Raw genomic sequence first — 20,428 nt, forward strand, 5'->3', positions numbered from 1 at the left:
CCTAGTTTTGCCGCATTTTTTTTTTTAAATGCACACTACTTTTTACATTCATAAATGGGCAATTTGAAATCCTCCAGTGAGAACACTTATTAATTTATATGTTTCATTAACTTTTCCGGGGGACAGCCGCTCCAGTGGACTTTGGCCAGCTTACAAAATCCAAATATACAATTAGAAGAGATAAAAACCTAAAAGACATAAAATGGAACATGCACAGATAGCCACAATTATAACTCTCGTAAGTAGACCACTTTATACCAGCCCTATTAAGAGTGGGGCCATCCTAAAGGAGATTGAAGTTCATGGGTTGACATCACCATATTGCTGATATCCAGAGAGCAGCTCAGTCTCACAAAGGAGGTCAAAAGAAGAGATGTACTGTCAACAACCTTCTCTTGTCCTGGATCATACTGGCCTTCAACCAACATCCTTTACATGGTTAAGGAATTAGCCCATCGCCTGGGTTGGAGAATGCATTGATCTGACCAAACCGATCAGGTTTGCACCCGCTCCAGGCTTAGAATTAAGAGGAGCTGAAGTCCCTAGCTCCTGAACTGAAGACAGTTTAACATTTACATTCACTAAGTTATAGGAGATGACCACGCTGAGCCTGAGGGAGGGGTCAAACATGTCATCAATCTTCAATCCTTTGGCACTCACAAGTGATCTAAGTCCAGCCCATCTTGAATTCCACTGACTACCACCAATTTGCTTTGACTGTCAGTAGTTCAGATTCTTGTAGAAAGCATTGGCGTATCATTAGTAGTTCAGATTCTTTTGAGCCACCTCGACTCCTGATTTCCCACAGAGTGAACACAAACACTAAGTTTGTGACCTTCTTAGTTAAGCTCATTGTGTGAATCATGGTTAAAAATCCCAGCACCTCCAAGCAGCATGATCAGGGGCTCTTGACCTGAAGAGAGCTGGGCTACCTGATCTCACAGATCCCTTCTGATTTTGCAGCCGGGTGATCTGGAAGCCAGCAATCCTGAAAACAGCTGCACTGTCAGCAGAGAGCTAAGTCCTTAATGCCATAAAACATCAGGCGGTGGCAAGCAAGAGAAGGAGGGAAGGGAAAAGAACAAGAAGCAGTTCACACCAGCGAACAAAAGAGCTCAGCCTGGCATGGCTCATTGTCTAATAGACAACAGTGAGAGAAATCTCCCCAATAATTAGCTCCTTTTGCAGCAAACTGACAGATTCTTTCTTTGTTGAGCTAATGTACGGGGGTCTCGTGCTCTTTATAGGCAAGGCAGCTTACACATTAAACTTTGGCTTTCTGTTCATTCCCTTTTTAAAGTCCTCCTCTGGGGACAGACAACTGTCCAGATGAGGGATATCAGTCAAGGACCCATGTCTGGTAGTGCTGAACCAGGATTTGAGCCAGGATGACTTGGAAATCAGGTCTACAACCATATTTAACGCACTAAATTCCCCTTCTGAATACAAACATGGTTTCTTCCACGGGGCACCCTCAGTGCTAGAAGGGAGTGGGGTTATCCGACAGCGAAAGCCACTTGTAAATAATCAGACAACCTTGGAAATATGTGGAAGAACTTTGGGGTAAATTATTGTGGTTTCCTCAAACAGTTTTGAAAGGTTTTTTTTTTTCTGGTTCATCTTAAGTTTCCCCATCAGGAGAAGAAGAAAATATCCATTGCCTTCTGGGTCCTTGCTGCTGTCTGAGCTTGGTGGTTTTCTTACAGACATTTCATGAACCTGCTAGCTAACATCATCACTGCTGGAAGGAACTGTCTATAAACAGAGAGCAAATCTCACTCCTTTCTAGCCCTGATGATATTACCTAGCTGGATCGTGAAATTTCTGCAAGAAAATCGCCAAAGTCAGACAGCACCAAGGATCCCACAGCCTTCCTCCTCCTCCTCTCCATATACCCCACTCCCTTGTAGCACTGATGATATTACCTAGTGGGGTGATGAAATATCTGCAAGAAAACAACCAAGCTCAGAGAGCACCAAAGACCCCACACCATCTACCTGCTCCTAATCTTGGCACTGAGAAACCCAAAATATATGACCCACGTAAATTAAGGATGTCACCATATACCATAACTATCAAGTTTGACGACTGGATACAAGCAACAGCTTGCTAATCTGATGAAATCCAACACCTGCTACAGTTTTATTATGCAAGACTCTACAACGGCTTCTGCAAATACAAACCTGAAGACACAGATTCTCCCTCACCTGAATATTGAAGTCAGCCTTGTAAAAGAGGTGGACAGAAGTTTCTGTAATATTTTCCTCCATTGCTGAGTACATTTACACCTAAGCTCCCTTTTTTTAATTCGTAAATGATCCCAACCAGCCAGGGAAACTAAGTGTCTCTTAAGAGGATCCTGCATTGGTGATTCTTGGTATAATTTAGAATTTGAATTGCATTGGAATTTGCACTGGCCAGGAATGAAGGAAAGAGCTGAGCCAAGAAGCAAAAAAAGGAAAGATGGATTGGGACAGCACTGCCAAAATCTCTCGCAACAAAACAAAGAAGAATTTCAACTCCGCGCCGGTAACGTATGATTTGCCCATAAGTCTTACCAAAGCCTTTTGTGGATAGATGAAACATCTTGCAACCCAAGCATTTCACGCCAAAGCATTTTTTCCCCCTCCTCTTTTGGGGTTTTGGAATCAAAACCAACTTTTCTCCCTCCGGGAGCCATTAACATATTGTCTTGGAACACGCTGTTTATTAACTTCACACACACACCCCCCCCAAAGCTGCCAAGGTATTAAAAAGCTCATCCATTCACTCCGAAACTTTTGATGGAATATCTGCACTCCTCAAACTGACATTCTCATAGGAAGGGTAAGGTTTGGGATTTAGTAGCGCAACAATGCAAGGCCCACTGAGGTAAATACAGCAAGAAAAAGTAAGCTTAAAGATGTTGCAGTTTAACGACAAACCCCATTATTTTACTCGTGTTTAATTTGAAAGACATTGAATTGATAAACACACAAGAGTATGCCGAGGAAATTTAGATAGTTTCTACATCCTACTGATATCAAAGGGAAGAGATACCCAATGGCTAGATTTTTGCCCATTGAAATAAACCGGAAAGCCATTGATTTAACTCTCAATAAATCTTGTTGATTATGGAGCATGCTTATAAATGAATATTAAAGTGTGTTGTGATTTTCTCCACCCGATATTTAATAATAAAGAGGAACGGACAGAACATAATTCTGTCTCCATCATCTTCACAAATAAGGGGACTATTCTGCTGTCTTTCAACCAGCACACCCCATTTTTTAAATTAAACCTTCAATGTGAATAACATTCTTTGAAACACTTCTGATTTTTAAAAGAAAATTTTTAAAATAATATTAAAGAAAGAAAGATTGTTCCAGTATTCTTGAATGAGGAGAAAGATCCACAGAATTCAAATATTTAGACCACGCTGTTAAGATTCTAGAAGGGGTGAAGTTTTGAGATAAACATTAAAGAGAGATCCAACCTGGAGCTAAGGATACATTTCTGGGCAGAGGAAATAATTTATCAGTGGAACTCCTTGCCACCAGAAGCTGTGGATGCTCCATCACTGGAGGTTTTTAGGAAAAGACTAGACAGCCATTTGTCCAAAATGGTAGAAGGAATCCTGCCTTGGACAGGGGTTGGACTAGAAGACCTCCAAGGTCCCTTCCCGCTCTATGGTATAAGGACTCCTGCCTTGGACTAGACGTTGGGTTGGACTATAAGACCTCCAAGGCTTGTGTTGGACTACATGACCTATAAGCTCTCTTCCAACTCTGATTATCTGTTATCTGTTAGGTTCATTCCAGCTCTAGGACCATGTTTCAAGGGATGAAACTTGCTTCATCACACAAATTCAATTCTTCATCCAAAATCGACCATCTTTATTCTTCTTATGCTTGCCAGCATTTGGGGCTAAGTCTACATTACTCTCACTTAATCGAACCCTAACCCAGTGGGGCTGGAAGCACACAGTGACACTCTTTCCACCAAAAATTACTATTTTAGAAGATAGAAGAGTTCTCTAACTAACAGAGAGCCATCGATGGGAATTCTAAGTCTTGAAGCGGGGCAACAATGAAAGAACTGATATGAAGGGATAATTGGAGGGATCTGGGGTCATGCCGTATTATAATCCAGTAAAACCGCTGCGCAATGGGAAACATTTCAATTAATTTACCATACGACTTTATTTGTTATGGCTGCCTATCTTATATCGAACCATTCTAGAAAGCTCACAAGGAAGCCCCCCCCCCCCAAAAAAAACAGCAATTAAAAAAACAATCACAAAGGCGGAAGCAACAATTAATTCGTAAAATTTAAATCCTCCATGTTTCCAAAATCTCCAGATGTGTCTGCTTAAGACACCAACACAAGGACAAGATGGCATATAATAAGGGCGAGAGGGGAAAAAAAACTATTTATCCTTGAAAGGGAGAAAAAAATATATATTTGTACTTGCATTTTATCGTACCTTGACAAAATCATGGAAAACCTCAAAGACCAGAGATGATTAAAAAAAAAAAAAAACCCTTGAGGAATATATATATATATATAAAATCTTGAATTAATCAACTCAAGTTTAAGTTGATTAATCTACCAATTACCCTGATGAAGGGGCCAGTTCTGTCCCATCCTGTTACGAGGGCAAAATTTAAGGGCCGTTTCTCTTGCGAAGGAAATAAAGATGCCATTGACGCCAGGTTCATTTTAATAATACATGCTGCGCGCTGCGCCCACCGTCTGCAAAAATGGAAAGCAGAAACACACAGACGCACGCACTGCACACACACACACACACACCTCAACACCTCGGTGCTGCAGCTTATTGTTCCTTAAGTGACGGAAGGTTTAATCAAGAAAACAGGCCATCCATCACATGAAACCAGGCAGGCTGTGTGAGTCTGACAGCCTGCACATGGCTTTATAAGGTGGGAAAACCTCGCCACCTGTTAGCCACTAACCTTTTACACAAGGATCCGAAATACAAGCTTTGTCCCCTTCCCTCTCCCTGATGAGATTCTTCTTTATGTTGGCACTGTCCCCCTGTTATTGGCAGGGACAGACGGCGGAGAACGATGGCTGTTTATGCGCCACCGTCAACAATTTATGCCTCCTTAAAGTGACTTATTCCTCCTTCTGACTTCCGTTATTAGAAATCATCTCCTCCTCCTCCGTTGCAGCAGCCTGTCCTCCTTCTGTGCTTTAGGGATGTTATCAGAATAAGAGTCGGTATGGGACCTTGGAGGTCTTCTAGTCCAACCCCCTGCTTGGGTCCTTGGGTAAAAATCATTCCTGCCCTGTGTCTCTCCTTCTTGGACTTCTCTCTGGTTGCCCTTGTAGTTCTGACTCAACACCACCCTTCAGAAGAAGCCATGAAAGGTGTGGATGTTCTTTTCTCAATGAACTCTTAAGATCCCCAAGGTCAGAAGATTAATGGAACCTCTTGAGAACCTTGTGCTGTCACATTGTCAAGAATCCAGTCTGAGGACGGATTGATGTTGAGAAGGACTATTCAACTGACCACCTGACCACCAACAGAAAGCCTCAGAAGTGCCACATCTCTTTTCAGTGTGGGCATGCCATCTTTCTCCCAATGCCTACAAAAATTGTTACAAGGGAGTCAACCCAGTTTTGGTTACCACAATGTAAACAAGATGTTGAGACTCTAGAAAGAGCGCAGAGAAGAGTAACAAAGATGATTAGGGGACTGGAGGATGAAACAGTTGCTGGAACTGGGTATGTCTAGTCAGAACTAGGGGAGACATGATAGCAGTCTTCCAATATCTCAGTGGCTGCCCCAAAGAAGAGGAAGTCAAGCTATTATCCAAAACACCAAGAAGGCAGGACAACGGACAATGGATGGAAACTAACCAAGGGGAGAAGCAACCTGGAATTAAGCTTTCTGACAGGGAGAACAATTAATCAGTGGAACAGAAGTTGTGGGTACTCCATCACTGGAGGTTTTCAAGAAGAGGTTGGACATCCATTTGTCTGGAAGGGTATAGTGTCTCCTGCTTGAGCAAGGGGTTGGACTAGAAGACCTCCAAGGCCCCTTCCAACTCTATTTCTATTTCTATTTCTATTCTAATAACTGTTCAAAGTTGCAACGGCACTGAAAAAAGTGACTTATGCCCGTTTCCCACCCTTACGATGGTTGCAGCATCTCCATGGTCAGGTGGTCCAAATTCAGAGGCTCGGCAACTGGCATGTCTTTATGACAGTTGCAGTATTTCCCCCTTTGTGACCTTCTGACAAGCAAAGTCCACGGAGAAGCCAGGTTCACTTTAACAATCATGTTAGTGACTGAACAATCGAAGTGATTCGCTTCACAACGGTCGTCGTCAGGTCGTAAAGTGGCCCAAAATTCACTGAACGGCAGTCTTGCTTAGCAACGGAAAACTTGTGGTTGTAAGTTCAGGGCTACCTGCCTAAAGCAACATCATGTAATTTTAGCACATGTAGCTATGGTTGTAAAGGTCTGTGAGTTCTTCTTGGCCCAAAGTGAGGGAGCTACGTAGAGCTAAAAGCTCTTATAAAGCAAGGAGATTTGTCTCTTACCTGAAATGGCATATAAATTGGAGTGCTGGTACTCAAAATCTGGACGAGTGCCATGCCCTTTCCCTCGGAAACTGGCAGGAAGCGTCAACGATATATGTCTAAAGAGAAGAGACCAAAGAACATGTTTGTACTTCCAAGAACAACAACCCAAGTTAGGGAGGCAGGGATACTCATGGAGATTGGTTTTCGTCTTGCCTAGCTGGATGACCTTGGGCCAGTCACTCTCTTTCTGCCCTAGGAAGGAGGCAATGGCAAATCAAGATCTTGCCAAGAAAACGGCAAGGATTAGTCCAGGCAACACCCGAGAACTGGACACTAGTGAATGGAAAAAACAGTGGCAAAGTTGGGTTATCCAGCTTAAGTAGGAGAGGACTTGACTTGACCATAATAGAACCAGTTTGGCCTAGTGGTTGGCACCAGACTAGAAAGCAGGAGGCTGTGAGTTCTAGTCCTGCCTTAGACAAAGAAAGCTAGGCGGGCGATTTTGGGCTAATCACCAGGAGACTGTGAGTTCTAGACCTGTCTTAGATATGAAAGCTGGCTGGGTGACAATGAATTCTAGTCCCATTTTAGGTATGAAAGCTAGCTGGGTGACTTTGAGCCAATCACCAGGAGACTGTGAGTTCTAGTCCTGTCAGGTATGAAAGCTGACTGGGTGATGGTGAATTCTAGTCCCACCTTAGCCATGAGAGCCAGCTGGGTGACTTTGGGCCAGTTCCTCTACTACACAGAGTTATTGTTGTGGGGAAAATAAGAGGAGGAAGGTGTGTCGGATATGTTTATCACTTTATTTGTAAAAATAATAAAGGCGAGATACAAACAAACAATCTTAAATCTGCCCTAATTGCTGGCATGAATTGACTTTATACCAATACAAGCATCAGCCAGATATGGATCCTAAACTCATTATTGCTGCCAGCCAAAACCACAACTATGTTTTCTGCTGGCATTTATTTTTCAAAATCCACGTTTTATAATCATTTTAAACTATAAACAGGGAACTTCCTCCCTCTCTCTCTCTCTTGTACATGTACATAAATGTGCCACTCAGAAACCCCAAACCACCTAATTTATTGGGAGGCAAAAGATTAATACAACCCCCAAGTTCCTTGAACGCACACTGTTAAACGCCAACAGCTTGGCAGCATATGGCAAATCAATTACTACTTTCAATTTTGAAATTCATATTCACACACGCACGGTTTTTTATTTTTTAATAAATAAATAACAGCCCTCCGAACAAAAGTGGAGAAGAGGGAAGAGAGAAAGAAATGGTGAGCGAGAGGGAAGAACAATTGGGAAACAATAACAGAGCCGAGGTGAACGGAGGCTGCTAGAATTTGGAATATAATTAATCATCGTTTCCAGCAGCCCTATTGATATAAAAGAGAGAGCTTGGGAGGGGAGATGCATCATTTGGAACTCAGGAAAGTCCTTCAATTCAAGCCGTCACACTTAAACATGATGACTAATTCCAAGGCTTAATTCAGTGGGGAAAGGTTAGCAAGGCCATTCTGGAGAAATTTTTATCCCCCCAAAAATGTTTTGCATTTAAGTGGGGGAATAAAACAGGCAAAGACACGTAAAGCCCAGAATTGCATCATTTCAGAGCTCAAAGTGTTGAATCTTGCTCAACTCTACATGCGCTAAGGTCCAAGCTGGGGTAACTGAAATCTTGCATGGATGAGGCTCAATGTTAACACAGCAAAAGCTTGATTTAACAGACTAGTCAGTACACAAATGTCTGTTAAATCTGAAAACGAATCCTTAGCCTGATTTAACTACCAAGCAAAATTCTTTTGATTCCCCGCACAGCTTTTTGTAATATTAAAATCTTTAAAATCTTCTGAACTCTCTGCTTTCAACTGCTGGTTTTCTATTATTGTTGTTGTTGTTATTATTATTATTATTATTATTATTATTATTATTATTATTGTTACTGTTGTTGTTGTTATTATTGTTATTATTATTAACAACAGTGGTAACAGTAGTTGTATACTATTAGTAACTTTATCTAAAAAGTTTCCATTACCTAGGGGAACTGCCTCTGTCTTCAACCCTATCTTTAGACACACGAAATTAGGTGATTTATTGCTAGGATTTTACTTTTATCCTGGCTTTTATTTATATTTCTATTTGCAGATAGAATAGTTAAGATACGATAGATGATAGATAGATAGATAGATAGATAGATAGATAGATAGATAGATAGATAGATAGATAGACAGACAGACAGATAGATAGACAGAAAAATAGATGGATGGATACAGATGGATAGAAGAATGGAGAAATTTATTTATTACTTCTATTTTTATTTTGCTGTTTATTTCTATTTCTATTTGGAAGGATGGATGGATGGATGGATGGACAGGCAGATAAATATGGATGACAAATGGATACAGATGGACAGAATGGAGAAATTTATTTATCACTATGATTCTATTTTTATTCTGCCTTTTATTTCTATTTCTATTTCTAGATAGATAGATAGATAGATAGATAGATAGATAGATAGAAAGATAGAAAGATAGAAAAAAAGATGGATGGATACAGATGGATAGAAGAATAGAGAAATTTATTTATTACTTCTATTTTTATTCTGCTTTTTACTTCTATTTATTTTGATTTCTAAATAAAAAATAAATATTTCTATTTAGATAGGTAGGTAGGTAGGTATTTAAGTAGGTAAGGTAGGTAGATAAACATGGATGACAAATGGATACAGATAGATAGAAGGGAGAGAGTAATATAGAGAGATAAACAGACATAGCCAATGAACTCCAGAAAATAATAGCACCAAAGTGTATGACCAACCTAATTTTATGCCTCATATTTTTTGTGTGTGTCGATCGTTAAGTGAACCAATTGTTCACTATGGGCCTGTTTTACCAAAAAAAACCACGCAGGTTTACCACAAAAATATTTCACCCCTGAGGTAAAAATGTGGCCAGGTGAGCCTGGGATGCTGCCAACTAAGAGCTAACGAGCGTCCAACATGCAGTCCTGTGACCTGTGGGGGGAGGGGCGGTGGCAGTTGGCCCGAAGTCCCTCAGGGAGGTCCGTCAGAAATTTGAACCGGCCATAAGTCGAAGAACTATCTGTATTTTTGACACACACACCCTTTTTTTTGTGGGGGGGGAGGGGGACATATCATGCACCAAATCCGGCCTCAACTTCCCTTCCTTTCTTCTTAAGAGGTTTCTGGATTTCTTGCTGCCTTTGGGGCACTGAAATATTTTTTTGGGGGGTGGAGAGGAGGGTCAGATTTGACGGAGAGATTTAAGGGAAAAAAGGCAGATATTTAAAAAATAAAATAAAAAGGGAAAAGGCAATGCCTTTTAACGAGGAACAATAAAAAAAGCCAGTCTCTCTGGAGCCATAATTAGAGGGAATTAATTGAAGTTGTGTTTTGACACCGTTGCCGAATGCGCCGGCGATGCATGACGACTCCGCCCGCTACACGCTGCTGCCTGAAGGGGGAGAGCGGGGGGCAAAAGCACGGCGGAGGACTGCACGCACACACACACCGCTGCCACTTGCAATGTGTGGCATGTCGGCATCCGGCTATTCCCTCCTGCCCTACTCGAGCGAGTAGACGAAGTTCGCCCTGAAAAGATATTAACAATTAATTACTAGGACTTGGAGAGAATCTTGGGGGGAGGAGGGGGGAGAGCAGGGAGGGGCAGCTCATTAATATGAGCAAATGCCAATTAATTCTCCTTGAGCAACGCATCCATCCCCTTTGCCCCCCCCATCAGTGTTCAAATGACAGCACAGGAAAAAGGGTTTATTAAAGAGGAAGAAGAGAAATAATGTCTCTGCGTGTGTGTGTGTGTGTGTTTATATTTGTGTGGGGTTTTTTGTGTGGGTCTGTGCAAGCGGGTGGGTGTTCTTCTCTCCGTAAATTGTGTGTGTGTGTGGGGGGGAAACAGCCTTGGAGACCAGGGTAAAGGGACGACAAAGAAGGAACGATCTCGCCCGGTTTTCTGGTGACTTCCAGACAAAATGGAAGCTGCCCGATTTTTGGATTCCGTTGCTCGCCTACAATTTGGTGTGAGCGGAATACCAATGTCAGCTTATTCTCTTTTCCTACCGATAAATCGTTCACCGTCAACTATCCTGCTTAAGAGTTGGAGGATGAAGGCGGGGTAGTGGTCGTGGTGGCGGGGTTGGAGGAGAAGGGGAGGAGGAAGAAGAGCAGGAAAAAGAGAGGGAGAAGGAATGGTGGAGGAGAGGAGAAAAGAGAAGGGGAGGAGGAAGAGAAAGAGAGAGGGAGAAGGAATGGTGGAGGAGAGGAGAAAAGAAGGGGGAGGAGGAAGGAAACAGAAAGAGAGAGGGAGAAGGAATGGTGGGAAGAGGAGAAAAGAGAAGGGTGGAGGAGGAGAAAGAGAGAGGGAGAAGGAATGGTGGAGGAGAAAAGAGAAGGGGAGGAGGAGGAGGAGAAAGAGAGAGGGAAAAGGAATGGTGGAGAAGAGGAGAAAAGAGAAGGGAAGGAGGAGAAGGAGAAAGAGAAAGAGAGAGGGAGAAGGAATAGTGAAGAAGGAATGGTAGAGAAGGGGAGAAAAGAGAAGGGGGAGGAGGAGGAGGAGGAGGAGGAGGAGGAGGAGGAGGAGGAGGAGGAGGAGGAGGAGGAGGAGGAGGAGGAGGAGGAGGAGGAGAGAAGAAAGAGAAAGGGAGAAGGAATGGTGGAGAAAAATGGTGGTGGAGAAAAGAGAAGGGGAGGAGAAGGAGAAGAAATATACAAAGAAATGAGAGGAGGAGGAGGCAGAGAAAAAGGAGAAGATTAAGAAGAAAGAGAAAGGGGAGTTTTGTTACAATAATGGGACCCCAAAATTTATGTTAGGTGGGACAAAGTATCACCCCTTTTCCAGTTCACAGCATGACTGTCATTGATTAATACTGCCCATTCAAAAAATATTTATAACGTCATAGTTGTTACTACAGCTGAGAAAGGAAGACAAATACAGGCACAGATGGGCAATAAATAGGTTAGACGTAGAACAGGAGTGTAAGATGTTGCGAAGGGATCTTGTAACTGGGTGTTTTTGAACCGAGGAGTTTAATCTGGACTCTTCAAAGTGGCCCCTATTTATCAGCCAAGCAGGTGTCCCTCTCAAGGAATTATGCTTCGAAAGCCCTCTTTTCCAGTCTCTTTTGCTTGAAAAGACTGATGACTTAGGTTCACCTGGAAACCGTCCTCGGCAAGGCAGAGTGAACTGCCCACGTCTCACCTGGGAAGGTTGGCAGCTGGTGTTGTGGCTGGTGTTTGTGGAGAAGGTGTGGTTGGCTGAGATGATTCATGGTTTCGAGGAACCTTCCCCATCCGATACCAGATCCCCATGTTGTTCAATTCCCTTTTCGAGCAAAGAGAGAAAGCAATGCAAGACCCATTCAACGTAAAATATAACATAATAGGGTTTGAAGGAACCTTAGAGATCTTCTAATCCAACCCCTTGCTCAAGCAGAAGGCCCAAACCATTCCAGATAAAGGGTTGTCCCGTCTCTTCTTGAAAACCTCCAGTGATGGAGCACCCACAAATTCTGTTCCACTGATTAATTGTTCTCAGTGTCAGGTAATTTCTCCATAATTCTAAGTTGGATCTCTCCTTGATAAATTTCTATCTGTTACTTCCTGCCCTCTGATGCTTTGGAGAATAGGTTGATCTTCTCTTCTTTGTGGCAGCCCTTCAAATATTGGAAAACTGCTATTATGACACCCATAGTCCTTCTTTTTATTATACTAGACATACCGAGTGCCCTTAATTATTCATTGTATGCTTTATTCAGTTGGTAGAAGACACAACAAAGACCCTTTAGAAATGAGCTAGGGGTCCTACTGGAAGGGAAACCTCATCTGAAAAAAGCCAAGGAAAGGTCCTAATATCAGAGAAAAACAAAAACACCTCCATACCCTATGTATGTATACTGTGGAAGAGTTTGTTTGCCTCGGCCCAGGATCCGGATATCACAAATGGCGGCTTCTGTGGAATCCCGGGGAATAAATTTAATGCACAACCTCTTTTTCCGAAAAGCAGTTTCTTCTGAAAAAGACAGGGTGAGTTTAAAGAATCTCTTCTCTTTACAAGTAGTTGAAGGCTTAGAGGAGAGGAGAGAAACACAGACACACAAAGAAAGAGAAAACTAACAATGATTACTCTCAACTATCCCAGTTTCTCCTTCCCACCCCATTTGTGCATTTCCATCTCCAAACTTTCTGGTCAAGTTGTAGAGAACTTCTAACCCTGAATCATGCAGAGACACGAATATCTGGACCTTTAAAACTTGGTGAAACTTCTGCCAAAGGGAAGTGCCAATTGTGGACTTTGTGTACGGTCTCAATCCTAAAGAAAAATGCTCTCTTACAGAGGAGAGGGCAGGATTGTAACACTTGGACATCCAGCTACATTGGATGAAGCTCATATTGGTTCCAGTTATGGTGGTGCCTTACTATGTGTGAGGGGAACTTCATCCAGAACTTCTCAGAAGGCACCAGTCCTGATGGCAGAATGTTGACCAAGATGTTTCTATAGTTCAGGATTTTTTAGCTTTCTTTCCCCGCTGAACCTCAGTCTTTAACTCCCTCCCTCCTTTTCTCCTGTCTAGTCTGGATTTTGATGGGTTGACCTTCAACTGCAACCCAACGATAGGGATGCAGATAGAATTCAACTCAATGCATAAGCTGGCTATGTCAGAGAATCCTCTCCCTAGTTGAACCTAGAGAGGATCTGAGCACAACGAAGGCTACTAATTCTACTTACGTGTATCCATAGTTTCTTGAATTGGGATGAAGCCCACGGGCAACGTATCTTTTACGTCTATGAGTTTCATGTCAACCAAAACATTACCTAAGTGACTCTGTTAGAAGAAAGGCAGGACACTCCGTGACTGGCAAATAGTGGAGAGAACTCAGCAAAAAGCTAAACCACCCCAATGAACATAAATTACATTCCCACAAGATCGTTAATCTGATGACTCCATTCACCCAGTCAATAAGGTTACTGTACAAACACAATCCATGCATCCAGACTTTCTCACACACAATTCCTGCTCATCTGAGGTTGAAGCTCAAGTTGGGGTGCTGGATCAAGAGGCATGGCTTTGGAAGATTTAAATCTTGGATAAAGACAATGATTTGAGCATTGGCAAGGAGGTTGGAAAGATCATAAACATTCAATCAATCGATCAATCAAATCTGTATTATAGTTACAGACCAGCATAAATCAGACTGTGACATTGGCTTATAATTCCCTTATTTTTGTGTGTGTGTGTGTGTGTGTGTGTGTGCGCTGATGACATACTACCAGAAGGAGCCTTTGGAAACCACATCTTTCCAGAGGCTCTCTTCCCAAAATTACACAGCTCCAGTTTTATATAACACAGCCATAAAAAAAATTACACAGACAAAGAAGATCCTTATCTGGGCAGAAAAGACATAAATCCATTTTGTAATCAGCTTCTTCTTTTTTTAAGCTTTAGGCCCAAGAAGTCCAGAAAGCAGAGTAAGATGCGGGGGAAAAAGAAGTTTCTTCCATGCCAAGTTGGAACAAGGAACCCCGCTTGGAAACCAAGCCAACGTCGTTCCTTATTAATTGACTGGAGAAGAAACCATGTTCCACAGCAAAGCTGCTACGCTCACGTTTCATAACGTTTCCATCAGAAACTGTATCTGGGATCTCCCTTGTTTTGACAACCAGACAAGTAGAAGCCCATCATCCTGTGTCAGCATAGCCTTTCTGGAAACATCTTTTGCTTGGGGGGTGAATGGAAGGAGAGAAAATGGATTTTGCACCCTGCAACATCAAGATGCATTTTCTTCTCCCCAAAGAATCTTGGCATGGGAGACCAAAGAGAATGTGAATAATGGGGAACAAAACCTGACTAGGAACCAGTGATGTTTTATGTGTCTGCCTTTGAGTCAGACTCAGCTTCTGGCAACTCACAGACAAGACCGTACAGCTTTCTTGGCAAGGCCTTTTGGAAGGGCTTCCTGGGGCTGAGGGAGAACCTCCCCCAGGGAATTTCCATGGGCTGAAAAGGAAAAACCTTCGCCATTATTTGACTCTGGCTCTTGGGCTGAGAGACAGGCACAAGCCAAAAACCAGGCAGCTGGCTTTGGTGCCTACAGCAAGAGTAGAATTCATGGTCTCCTGGCTCCAAATCCAGGGTCTCCTGCTTCTCATGGTCTCCGCTCTTCTCATGATCTCCAAATCCAAATGTAGTGTCTCCTGATTTCTAATTCGAATTTGTGATCTCCTGGCTCCCAGACCAAACCCACATTCTCCCAGCTTCTAATCCAGGGCCTTAACCCCTAATCCAAACTGGCTCTTTAGGAACCAGCTATACCAATAGTTAATGCCCAAAACACCCTCCCCTTCAACCTTCTCACAACCACAATTCCAACCAGCAGCTGGGCTGGGACCTTCACCACTGAGGAGGGAGTCAAAATATGTCCTCATTGATCCTACTTCAACCCCTTCAGCGTTACACCACACCGATTAGTGTACCTATCTGCCTGCTTTGGCGAGTCAAGCGACAGATCCAGGATATCAGGCAAGGAAAATGAACCAAAACATGCACGAATGTTTCTCCCCTCTCTTCCTTTCTTATATTCCTTTTTTATTTTCTTTAGAGTATCAGGCAACAGACCTCTTGCTCCAAGTTTGGACTTTAAGAAAATGTCTGGGCCAAAAAAAAAGCAATCCACTTACATTCTCTTTGGAGAAAGTCCGCGTGAAACACAAATATCGTGTGACCTTGGATTTGAACAAGCCATCTTTCCAAAGATCAGCATCTAAGCCATCTGCTGTTTGTGCGACCTAGGAGGGAAAAAAGAGAAAGGGAAGGGCCAGGTTAGTTGTGTCTATAACTAGGGAATATCATCAGTGCTGGGTATTCAGTGGTAGGTCACATCTTCAGGCACTGTGTTGTTACCTAGTTGGGTAATGAAATGTGAAACCCATCAAGCTCAGAGAGCACCAAGGATACCACAACTTGTGATGCATTTAATAAACCACGTTTAAAACAACCACAGTACACTACAGAGGCAAATACACTGTTGGCAGAGCTGTTGTGATGGTCATACCAAGAGATGGGACCATTTCTGGAGTGGTTTCCATGAAGGGTATTTTCTCTGAGGATTGTGTAGTCCTACCAATGTTCCCTTTTTCAGAAAGCCGAAAAAACTATCCAAGCTTTCCAGAGATAAACCATTCTTCTCCATCCTTTCTCATTGACTTGAGGAGTTGCGTCAAACCAGCCTCTACAAATGTTGCAAAGAAATCAATAGTACCGCAATCCAAAGTAGAGATCCTAAACTTCTTTTAGAGATGAGGAAGACTTGGCGGTTAAACACAAACTGAAAAATAACACAAACTGACCCACAATCCAAGAAGACCATCAAGCAACATGTGAATTCACAGCAAATATCTGCAAAGCTTTGTTGTTGTTGTTTTTAAACACAACTCTTGGAAAGTGGACAACCCTGTGCAAGAAGATTACCAACACCTCTTCAAATCCAGTTTGCAATTTGTTTCAACCACAGTGGGGGCCATCTCCAAACTTCCACAGTGCACAACAATGTTGAAAAAGCAAGGGACATGTTTATTTCCGTCTGCATTTTTATTCCAAGTGCTTTCAAGAAAGGAATGCTGTTGTTGGAACGATAGGCAGGTTTTTTTGGGCTCTGAGCCCATTCTAATTACTGGGACATGCTATCAGGATGTGCTAAATAAATCTTAATTTCTTCAAGAAGTTTTATGTGCCATTCCTTGTTTGTCTCTCCCTTTCCCTTATACACATTCTGGGCTTGAGTGACACACCTAACCCCAAACCTTGAGTTCACAGACTCTGTGCCATCGGCAGACAGGACCATCCAACCTGGGTCTCCAACAGCATCTTGAATGAACGATAGCTAACCCAATCAGGGCTTGGCTAGACACAGGACAATCTCAACCTTAGCAGAAGAAAATTGTTCCTGACATAAAAAATTAGGCCATGTACAAAAAGCTGTTAAGATTTCTCTTTGAGAAATTTGAAAGAAGGACAGGATATAACTTCTGGATCCTCTGTCCTTACCTGCTCATAACAATTCCTAGTTGTGGTGTCCACATCTCTTAGGAGTTGATGTTTAATTTCCTTTTTTCTTTCTTTCCCTCCCTCCCTCCCCTTTTCTCCCTATCCTCCCTATTTATCATCTATCCATCCATCCATCATCTCCTTATCTATTTCTCTAATGTATCTATCTACCTACCTACCTATCTCTAATCTCCTCATCTATTTCTCTAATCTATCCATCCATCCATCCATCTTTTCTTGCTAGTAAATTTTACCTTGCTTTATGATGTTTCCCCCATGTAAAGATAAGTAAAAAAAAAACCTGAAAAAGATGAAATTCTGGGTTATTAAATGCTGTGCTGTGCTTAAGCCAGGTTTAAGAACCTTGGCATGCAATTGGGTTTTTTTTTTTTTTCAACCGTTGTTTATAACAGCAAGCCAATAAACCCAGCATTCCATTATTTTTTTTTATTATTTTATTTTTTAAAAGGAGGTGGGGGAAGGTTTAAAAGAAGAAACTTCAAAGAGCTGGTTTCATCTCGGGGTAATTTCCTCCCTGCCTTGAGCATTCTGACAACAAAACGTTTGCCACAAAATGTGTACAGTGGTGGAATGTCGACAATGCGATTTTATTTCAATCTTTGGGGGGTGGGGAGAAGGTTTTGGGGAGATGCCAGAAGAAGGAAAAAGAGAGTGTGCCAGACCCAAAGCCTGGGAAATTCAAGCATGAGGGAATCGACTAGGAGAAGAAAACACTAACCACAAAAACAGTGGAAAATAGTTGAAATTTGCAACAGAGGAAGAGCTGAGCCTGGCTTTCCAAGAGTCAAATAAGTCCTTCATATATAGTATCTTTTTTTCCTTTTGGCCTTTTTTTTTTCCATTACAGAATGCAGCATTTTTAAGTTTGGAAGAAAAGATCCCTTTATATCAAGATTTTTAAGAGAAGAGTTTTGAAAATGAAGGCATCTCTTCCCTAACAGATTAAGGAAAAAGAAAAAGAAAAGGAGGTGGGAGATATGGATGGGAATATTCACACTTTTTGGACCAGATTTGGTGTTTTCCCCTCCTTCTAGAAGACAGATAGTCCTTGACTTACGACCCACAATTGAGCCTGAAATTTCTGGGTGCTAAACAAAACATTTGTTCGGTGAATTTTGCCCCAATTTTACGGCTTTTCTCACCACCGTTGTTAAGTGGCTCACTGCAAGTTATTAAATTAGTCGCATGGTTGTTAAGTGAATCTGGTGGCAAAAAGTAATCACATAACCCCAGGACGCAGCATAATCTTGAGACCTCAAAAAACACAGGTATCTCTCCTTATGATCCCCAAACTTGCTTCCCATCCCTGGCCTGGAAAACTGCCAAAAACTGAGCCACCAGCCTGCACATGTTCGAATGTTATCCTCCAAGAACATTTTCTGCCTCTTTCCCTGCCGAATGCCAAAAGCGCAATTAATTCATCCCTGCCCCATGCAAAATAAAAACGTAAACATTAAAATCCAGGACAACTTGGGTGAATGTGCCAACTTTGGGATTCCTGTGTGCTCCTCGCAACGGAGAGATGGGTGAGGAACTGAGGTTCCAATTAACCCTCCCTATCAGGTAAATATCCTTAGCTTGACTCTGGCATGTTCGTCTTCCTTGCCCTTACTGAAACCCTGAGGACTAGCAACTTGGCCTCTTTGACACCAAACACGTCAACCATGTTAATTAAATCATATTGCACCGGTTTCCAAGACCAGGAATATCTGACCACATGGGAAAAAGGTCACCTTTGCTAGGAGTTGGGTGGCATATAAATGCCATGCACGGATTAATACAACGTAATGCATTGATTAAAATAAATGTCACATGTTAGCATAAAGGCAATGCATGGGTAGAAATGTAACACATTAATATAAATTAATATAAATTAATGTAATCCATTAATATTAATGTGAGGCATTTAATATAAATGCTGTGCGTTGACTAGTATGGATTATTGTATTTCAATATTTATGTTAATATGCCAAGGAAAAGCAAACATCCACACTGGATCAACTCGGTGGAGTTATAAGGAGTTGGGTGAGGTTTGCAAGGCAGAATTATGATTCATTTCCTATATAACCACCATCCAGAAACCTAGATAATAACTACAGAAAGTCCTCGACATATGTCAGTTCACTTAGTGTCCAAAGTTACAACAGCACTGAAAAAAGGGACTTATGACCATTTTTTGCAGTGACGTCCCAACGATCGCATGATCAAAATCCAGATGCTTGGCAACCGACTCCTATTTATGATGGTTGAAATTGTCCCCGGGGTCTAACATGATCCCCTTTTGTGACAGGCCAAGTCAGTGGGGAAGCCGGATTCGCTGAATGTTGTGGTTCGCCAGCAGCAGGTGAGGTCTCGGAGAGCGAGGACTTGGATGCGGGGCCTGCGTGTGATGCAAAGATGGGGCCAGGACCATCAGGGAGTGGAGTGCTGCCTTCGGAGATTGTGGAGGCTGGCAGCAGTGATGAAGAGGTCCCCGAGGAGCCTGTGCCCAGTGCCGTGCGCACAGGGCTGCTCGAAGGAAAGAGCAGCTGCAGCAGCACAGGCGACTTGGGAATAAGGCTGCAAGGTGATGGCCCCCTCCTTTAAGAGATAAAAGCCAGCTGAGAAACGGGAGTTCTTTGCAGGAAGCAAAGAAGTTTTTGCACTCAAGCCTTGTGGACGTTTGGACTCTTAGTTTGTGTTTGGAGACTCTTTGTGTTTGAACTATTTCTTGGCAACTTTATCTAGTGTTCTTGGCAGCCTTGCACCACCTTGGCAAGGCTCCTTCTTATCAGAGACAATTACTATGAAACAGCCTTTTAACCGGGAAGGAACGGAATTCGTAAAGAATCATGAAAAGGTTTTGCCGTTACCTCCGTTTCGTGTTGGTTTCCTTGGAACAAGGTTTGGGTCAGAACACTGAACAACCGTGGGACTAATCACAGTTGCAATGATCCACTTAACGACGATGGCAGGAACGATGGCAAAACGGGGCAAAACTCACCAAAGAGATGCCTCGCTTAGCCACAGGGATTTGGGGCTCGACGTCGAGAACTGCCTGTGTTTAGACCACTTTAGCAGACCCAACAAAACTTTCCAGCCAACTGGAATTGAGAAATGAGATTTACATCCCTTTGGTACATCAACGTGACCTTTCCTTTCCTTCTTGCAAAACAGTTCAAAAGCCAGTTCTCACTTTGCCATGTGTGTGTGTGTGTGTGATAATAAAACAAATAAACCATCCTTCTTGGAATTTGAAGTAGTGAACTCAACGCTCCCTTATCAACTGTCAAGTATGAGGAAATACAGTAGCTATGGATAGAAGGCTCCTGTTTTGAGATTCCAGACAGGTGATTTTTGCAAAATTCTTTTCTTTTTATTTTCTTTTTGCTGGCACTGAAATGCCAACGAGTTCTTTGAACCTCTCCTTTATTTAGTTTTCCCTTAAAAAGTGTTTTTTTGTGTTTTTGTTTTTTGCAAGTTCTCCAAACAATATCATAAAATTAGGAAGGTGCTGGTTTGGCTAAGCTACACAACCGGATCGGCGGTCTATGACCAACAGATTAAATAGGAACACAGCAGCAACCCTCAAGAAACTCGCAAAAAACTGCATTTTTGCAGGCTACGCAGTTAAGGGCTCGGGGCAAAAAAAAAAAAAAAAAAAAAGCACTAGGGTTGGGTTGCAAAGAGAGAGGTTACAAGAACAAACAAGCATTTAAGCCAGATTCATAGTCTTAAGAAACAGCCTTGGGAAACAGCCTGTGGAGGGTTAGCATTAAAAATAAAATACAGCGTCGTCTAG

General features: G+C 42.3%; 1 protein-coding gene across 5 annotated transcripts in view; it reads right to left on the reverse strand.

Moving 5' to 3' along the window:
- The window catches only part of MVB12B (multivesicular body subunit 12B), a 47,186-nt gene that overhangs the window by 19,974 nt on the left and 6,784 nt on the right, over positions 1-20,428 (reverse strand). For all 5 annotated transcript variants that reach the window (XR_015745432.1, XR_015745431.1, XM_087944167.1 and 2 more), the window contains exons 3-7: positions 15,261-15,368; positions 13,311-13,407; positions 12,464-12,593; positions 11,784-11,906; positions 6,553-6,650 (exon numbers count right to left, since the gene is read on the reverse strand). Coding sequence is in view for 3 of the 5 variants with exons in the window: in XM_087944167.1 (XP_087800293.1) it covers positions 6,553-6,650; positions 11,784-11,906; positions 12,464-12,593; positions 13,311-13,407; positions 15,261-15,368 (556 nt within the window). In the remaining 2 variants the exon portion in view is untranslated. The remainder of the gene's footprint in view (positions 1-6,552; positions 6,651-11,783; positions 11,907-12,463; positions 12,594-13,310; positions 13,408-15,260; positions 15,369-20,428) is intronic.

The sequence above is a fragment of the Notechis scutatus genome, chromosome 15, assembly GCF_049901735.1.
Source record: "Notechis scutatus isolate UNSWTSFEM ecotype Mainland chromosome 15, rNotScu1.2, whole genome shotgun sequence".
Taxonomy (NCBI): Eukaryota; Metazoa; Chordata; class Lepidosauria; order Squamata; family Elapidae; genus Notechis; species Notechis scutatus.